Source organism: Prunus avium, chromosome 6 (genome assembly GCF_965620075.1).
Source record: "Prunus avium chromosome 6, drPruAviu1.hap1.1, whole genome shotgun sequence".
In the NCBI taxonomy this organism is placed as follows: domain Eukaryota; kingdom Viridiplantae; phylum Streptophyta; class Magnoliopsida; order Rosales; family Rosaceae; genus Prunus; species Prunus avium.
This window is the reverse complement of record NC_142289.1, coordinates 12,240,204-12,246,814: the sequence shown is the minus strand read 5'-3', so window position 1 is coordinate 12,246,814 and position 6,611 is coordinate 12,240,204. Positions and strand designations below refer to the sequence as shown.

The 6,611-nt window shown below is 37.3% G+C and overlaps 2 protein-coding genes across 2 annotated transcripts; one reads left to right on the top strand and one right to left on the bottom strand.

The window, feature by feature from the left end:
* Nucleotides 1-1,178: 1,178 nt before the first annotated feature.
* Nucleotides 1,179-2,705, top strand: LOC110758776 (peroxidase 17-like). Its single transcript, XM_021960693.2, has 3 exons — nt 1,179-1,530; nt 1,633-1,824; nt 2,044-2,705. Exons 1-3 carry the CDS (start codon nt 1,333-1,335, stop codon nt 2,632-2,634), a joined length of 981 nt encoding a protein of 326 aa, XP_021816385.2. The 5' UTR covers nt 1,179-1,332; the 3' UTR covers nt 2,635-2,705.
* Nucleotides 2,706-3,978: 1,273 nt separating this feature from the next.
* LOC110758777 (small ribosomal subunit protein eS6) lies at nt 3,979-6,611 on the bottom strand. Its single transcript, XM_021960694.2, has 6 exons — nt 6,460-6,611; nt 6,313-6,377; nt 5,162-5,219; nt 4,973-5,081; nt 4,561-4,833; nt 3,979-4,399 (listed from the first exon to the last, which is right to left on the bottom strand). Exons 1-6 carry the CDS (start codon nt 6,463-6,465, stop codon nt 4,164-4,166), a joined length of 747 nt encoding a protein of 248 aa, XP_021816386.2. The 5' UTR covers nt 6,466-6,611; the 3' UTR covers nt 3,979-4,163.

Below are 6,611 nucleotides of genomic sequence, written 5' to 3'. Positions count from 1 at the left end.
GAACTGTTATCACACATGTTATAGCATTATTGAACGGGGATAGCAAAGTAGTGTTATACCCGTGACATGGAAGTCTTTCTTGGTATTTGGGGTCCTACATGAAACTAGGACACTTGTAGCATATGGGTTCATTCAATACATGGGCCACCACATCGACAGAAAAACAAACATTTTTTTTATTATTTTTGGAGTGATGGCTTGGATGATTTACAATGTTAATCTAGAATCTAGAATAGAATTCTACAACTTTAGTTCTTAGATATAGTTTAGTAAGTTGTTCAATATTCAATCTTCATGGCTTCCTTTCGGCCTATTTTGTTTGGGAAAAGGTGTTAAGGGTCAAATCTCAAATATACATAAAAAGGTCTCATCATGACCAATTGGGTAAACTGAAGAAGAATAGTTATCTCTTGGGCCGGTTAAAGGGTTATTCTCAAGCCACTAGGTTTTATTCTTAGCGTTGACAAAAGGATCTATCAAGTTTATATACTCAAGGAGAATATGGACGTTCTGGTCAAGAGAAAGAGTTACTGTGGGGATTTGTATTCCCTTCAACATAAAAGTGAGCAAATAAAAGACATGTGGGGATTTGTTTTGCAAGATTTAGCATAAAATTGAGCTGGCTTTGCTCTTTCTTCATGCAATATTAATTGCAGACATTAAATGGCTGCTAATATTTGTTTTAGTCCATTCCACGTTACCGGCCTTTGTGTGTTGGGATTTGGTAAAGCAAAGCAATGGATTAATACATAACATCTTTTGAAAATGAGTCAAATAACCATTAATGTCAGTCTATAATTAAAGAAATTCAACCGTTTTGAACTCATTAAAGAGAGTTATGTGTAATCTCCTTTTGAATGTCTACCAAGGAGTGTAAATAACACGATCGGTGTTATCTACACTCCTTTATAGGAGTGCAGGAATACAAGTGAAGAGCTAAAATAACATTTCATGTAATTTTTTTTTTTATTTTTTTCACATTTTTAAAATGACAGTATTATTTATATTCTTTCATAAGAGTGTACGAATACAAGTGAATAGCGCGAATAAAGTTTCCTCCTATAACTCAAAGGCGGTAGTATTGAATTGATAAATAGGGATGCAACAGGTAATCCAATACTATTGCCTTTGTGTCATAAACTTACCCCATATCACTAAAAACAAAAAAGAGAGAGAGAAAACAAAAAAAGGGGAAAGAATCATTTTACACACCCATTGATTCTGTACATGCACAGAAGCATCAAACAAGCTTAAAAACCCTCAAACGGAACTCCAAACTTCACCAGCTCATATACACACCTACCTAGTAGTGAGCATTGTCTCAAAAATTCAATGTCTCCCCTCTTTTCACTCTTCCTCCTCCACATAATAGTCAGCGCAGCCGGTGCACAACTCCGGCCTCATTACTACTCAAAATCGTGCCCAAAAGCCGAAGCTGTGGTCCGACAGGTCATGAAGAAGGCTCTGATCCGAGAGCCCCGGAGCCTTGCTTCTGTCATGCGCTTCCAATTCCATGATTGCTTTGTTAATGTAAGTGAACTATATATAAAAATTACAATCCTGCGTTTCCTTATAAGCTTTTCTTCAACAACTAATTAATTGGTTCCCTCTTTGGTTAAAAAAAATCTATAGGGTTGTGATGCTTCATTGTTGCTTGATGACACACCAACAATGCTTGGGGAAAAACTCGCCCTTGCAAACATAAATTCACTGAGATCTTATGAGGTTGTTGATGAAGTCAAGGAAGCCTTGGAGAAGGTCTGCCCTGGGATTGTCTCTTGTGCAGATATCATCATCATGGCCTCTAAAGATGCTGTTGCATTGGTATGAAACTCTCTTCTCTATATCGTTACTTCGATCTTCTTTTAGTGGAATTTCTCTTCCTAATATTTGAAGAGATCCGAATTCGAACCCCCCTCTGTTGATATAAAATGAAAAAAAAAGTGATGAATAATAATCAACATGGGCTTGGTTTGAGTGCAAAGTGTATAGTTCTTTTCTGTTTATGTTTTGTCCATAATTAAAAAAATTAGTGTTAATCAGACAGGAGGACCTGATTGGAAAGTGAAGTTAGGCAGATTGGATAGCTTAAGCGCCAGCCAAGAAGCCTCAGACAACGTTATGCCAAGTCCAAGAGCCAACGCAAGCTTCCTCATTGACCTGTTTGGCAAATTCAATCTGTCTGTCAAAGACCTTGTTGCCCTTTCTGGTTCACATTCCATCGGCCAAGCTCGGTGCTTCTCCATCATGTTCAGGCTGTACAACCAATCTGGGACCGGCCGGCCAGACCCTGTCATTGATCCAAAGTTTAGAGGAAAGCTAAACAAGCTCTGCCCTTTGAATGTGGATCAAAACGTGACCGGAGACCTTGACGCTACACCGGTAGTGTTCGATAACCAGTACTTCAAGGACTTGGTTGCGGGAAGAGGGTTTCTGAATTCAGATCAAACACTTTTCACATTTCCAGAGACTAGGGCATTTGTTGAACTGTTTAGCAGGGACCAACATGAGTTTTTCAAGGCCTTTGTTGAGGGGATGATAAAGATGGGTGACTTGCAGGTTGAGCAGCAAGGTGAGGTGAGAAGAAATTGCAGGGTGGTTAACAGCGGTCTTCCTGTAACCCCACGTACCTGACTTGAGAGGGCATGGTGATGTTAGAATAAACACCCATCAATGGAATTGACTATATTTTATCTTTATCGTCACTTTTTTCTTCTTCTTTCTTTTTTTTTTTTTTTTTTTTTGGGTGGTTGATTATTTATGAATCCTTAAAACTTTTTTGTTTTTGCTGATCAGGGCCAATCCATCTAATTTTTCTGTACTCTTGGTTTATTGTTCATGCCGGCTTTTCAAAAGGTTAATTCCAAAACCAATGCGTTCATCTAAAATTCAAACCAATGTTACTTAATTGAATTTTCAACATTGTACATCATTTAGTATGGAATTCCGAAGTTTCCGAGTCTCTGCATTTATCATAGGTGCATTTATTAACCTCAAACTCACTCACCATTTGCACCTTAGCCAATACTTATGAAATAAAAAATAAATAAATAAAAGTTCCAACAAGCGACAGCTACCTCCCTCCCTACCCAGCCCCTCACAGCCAGCCACGGCCGCCGCTCACTAGGTCCCATAATTGGTAGGCATATATAAGATATCAATTGCAGTACTTGTGGAGAATTATTCGTGATCAAGATTTGATAAAATTATTCCCTAGTTGTAGAACTGGATTATCACTAGAGGTTGGTTCTGGAGTCAGGAGAGATTCCTAGCAATGAAGGACTTCAATCCGTAGGTCTTGTTGAGAGTCAGTGATCCAAAACTAAGAGAGATAGAATAGAACCATGGGTGGCTGGCAGTGGGGTAGGTAAGGGGGCTGGGTCGGGAGGGGTGTTCATGTTTGATGAGACATTTTTTATATATTTATATTTCAAAAGTTGGATACAGAGAGTAAGGTGCAAATTGTGAGTTTTATTTATGTTAGTACAATAATGCTAACTAGCCCCTTGGCACGCATGTCCCAAGTGGTTTTATTTTTTAATTTTATTTTTATTTTTAGAATTAAGAAAAGATAACATGGGTAATTATGTTCTATAAAAGTAGGACCTATTATTTGATTTTGTTTTTAATTTTAATTTTTTTTAATATGAAAAAATTATAAATTTATCATATTATCCTCATTTAATTAATCATTTCAATTCTTAATGTTTGAATTAACTAAGAGCATTTTCTAGTATTTTGAATATTTCACCATTCTTTGCCTTTTTCTTTATATATATAGGTGTGGACTAATTAGAATTCATTAGATTAATCTAATGGTTAGTATTAGTTCAAATGTGTAAAACTGCGCCGATGCTAAATACAAAGGCTCGGATCTTTCAAGATGGTGTAGTATGCTATAAATTTTGGCTTCTCTCATCATACGAAATTGAGAATAGGGGAGAATTGCAGAACAGGGAGAGAAAGGGAGAGAAGGTATACCACCAATAAATTCCAACATTAAATGCGCAAACAAAATTTGAAATGTCAACCACTTAACATGCTCGACATCCATAATAAAATCACGAAGGCTCAAGTAAGCAATCAAAAATACATTAAACTATCTATGATGCTCATTCGCTCACTAACTCATTGACTAAAAGATCAAAATTTGTTCCAGAGACCTAAGCAGCAGATGGCTTAGAAGCACCAGAAAGTCTCGATCTCCTCTTGGCTAAGCTCTCACTGCGTCGATCACGCTGCTCCTTCAACCTGGAAGCAAGGAGCTTTTGATACTCTGCTGCCTCAGACTTCGCCTTTGCAACTCTCTTCTTCTTCTCTGCGATCCTTGCTCGCTTCCTCTGTAAAGTCAATGGAGTAACCAGTCTCTGAATTTTGGGAGCTTTGCTGCACTTTTTGCCTGCAAACCATTAAATTGAGTATTTTATCTCAAGGGCAGAGAGTCGCAACAAACTTAAACGGAAATTTTATCACTGCATGGTGACTAATATTCTAGCAGAGTATCTTTTTCATATTTCTGTTGTGTGAAAACAAAATTTATAGACCGAAAATATAACCCACCAGTTTTGCTTGTGAATGTTCTGCGGTAGGTGTTGACATACTTCCTCACATCATCATCCTTGGTGAGGTTAAATAGTTTCCGGATCTTTGATGCCCTCTTTGGACCTCTCATTCTTGGCTTTTCAACATCAGTCAGTCCAGGAAGGTCATTGTCACCTTTCTTAACAATAACCAAGTTCAATACAGAGAGGTCTGGACTGACAATACATCCACGAACAGACTTCCTTCTTCGCTCTCCATTCCTCCTTCCGTATCCACGGAAGCACGGGGTACCTAAATAAACAATATGCATCAATCAGTTTCATTGCCCAAAAGTGTTGAGCCAAGAGAAATCTAATATTAGGTACTACAACATGAACTCAAAATCAATTGCTGGTCTCTCTCATACACAAATTGGTACATTATAACATACCTCTATGGAGCAAAAGGCGAACACGGCCTGGGGTTAACACTCCTTGCTTCATAGGAAAGCCTTGCTTGTCACAGCCTCCCATAATTTTAAATACATAGCCCTTGAACTCCTGTAAAAGAAGGAAAAAAACTGTAATGAGTACTCTATTGTAAGATAACTAAAACATCAAATCTCGCAAACGATAAATACCTCGCCCAGGGCATCACCATTGACTTCTTGAGAGATCCTCTTGTCCCAGAATGCACGACTACATGTCAAAGAGTTTAGTGGTCATAATCTAAGATACATTAAATAAAACATTGTTTAGGATACAATCTGTTAATAAAAATTAAAAAAACCTGAGCACAAGATATGTCAAGCTAAAGTCTAGAATGAAATTGGCAAAACCATAAATAGAAACATGTGAACATAATTAACAATACACGATGTGTCTGTCACTGGAAAATGTACTTCCAGCAACTATAAAACACTTTGAAGTCAATTCGCTCTTTATAACCCAAGAGTATTCTTAATTTCCTTGGTATTTACGAAGTACATATACATCAGGTATAAAAAAAGAATCATATGGCATCACCACAGTACACAAATATTACTTGAAAACCCTAGTCAATAAGCAAAAGGTAAAATGCACATTCAGAACAAATTCTCTGACACAGAGCTGGAATTCCATAAAGAAATATACTGCAGGGCAATCCTTCTACTTATCCATAAGCACATAGTGCAAAAAGTTAACCTTAATAGAAGGCTACATACTAACTAAAATGAATAAAAGAATTGTTACCACAAGTTTACTTATGAGCATGACATTTTGAAGTAAAAATTTAAAATCATTCACTCCATTTGTAATCTTTATTCTCATAAAATGCATCCATCGTTTTCTAAAATACTCAATTCATTTGGTGTAATTGTGGAAATACCAAAAGAAATTCCTTTTTCATCAAGTAATGAAATAAACCCAGAATGCAATTCTATTTCTCACCAACCTCCTAGTCATCAGTTAGATAAAATGATCGTTACTCATACAAAGAAGATGCAATTCATGCCGCCTACATCCATCCACTACATTGCTAACCAAACATATAGCTAAATTGAAAAATAAAACTTCTCCAGTCTCCTCAAGATGAAATGATTGCTATAATCGACAAGCTCACAACCCTAAACTCATAATTCCAGTTTTCGTTTTCTTCTAATAATTTTTCCGCAACCAAACAGACCTCAAGTTCATAAGATCGATCCAAATCTATCAACAACCTCTATTGCCTAACAAATAATGATACTATCCTTTCCCAAAAGTAAGCAAAATACGAAATGGAGGAGAATTAGAGGGAGGGTTTTAGTACAGTTTAGCGTCATCGTCAATCTCGAGCTTCTTCTGGCACCCAGTGGTGGGATTCGCAATGTTAAACTGAAACAACAGAAAGCCGATCGGTGAAAGACTGAAATGCATTAGAATTGGGGATCGGAGAAAGTAAGACGGATATACAAACCTTCATGTTTGCTCCGCTGCCACGGCCAAGATGAGAGAAATGGTCCTCTTGCTAAACCACTCGAATTCAAGGAGTTCCTGGCAGCTTGTTAGGGTTTTGAGGATGAACCTGAGAGGAATTTATATATAGACGAGGCATATGGGACGCGGAAT

What these genes read in the sequence shown, in the direction of transcription:
- LOC110758777 (XM_021960694.2), bottom strand. An exon ending in ATGGTGATGCCCTGGGCGAG is followed by an intron (nt 5,082 to 5,161) that starts GTATTTATCGTT and finishes CTTCTTTTACAG; the next exon opens with GAGTTCAAGGGCTATGTATT. An exon ending in TCGCCTTTTGCTCCATAGAG is followed by an intron (nt 4,834 to 4,972) that starts GTATGTTATAAT and finishes TTGTTTATTTAG; the next exon opens with GTACCCCGTGCTTCCGTGGA.
- LOC110758776 (XM_021960693.2), top strand. Translation starts at nt 1,333, where the DNA reads ATGTCTCCCCTCTTTTCACTCTTCCTCCTCCACATAATAGTCAGCGCA. An exon ending in TCCATGATTGCTTTGTTAAT is followed by an intron (nt 1,531 to 1,632) that starts GTAAGTGAACTA and finishes AAAAATCTATAG; the next exon opens with GGTTGTGATGCTTCATTGTT. An exon ending in CTAAAGATGCTGTTGCATTG is followed by an intron (nt 1,825 to 2,043) that starts GTATGAAACTCT and finishes AGTGTTAATCAG; the next exon opens with ACAGGAGGACCTGATTGGAA.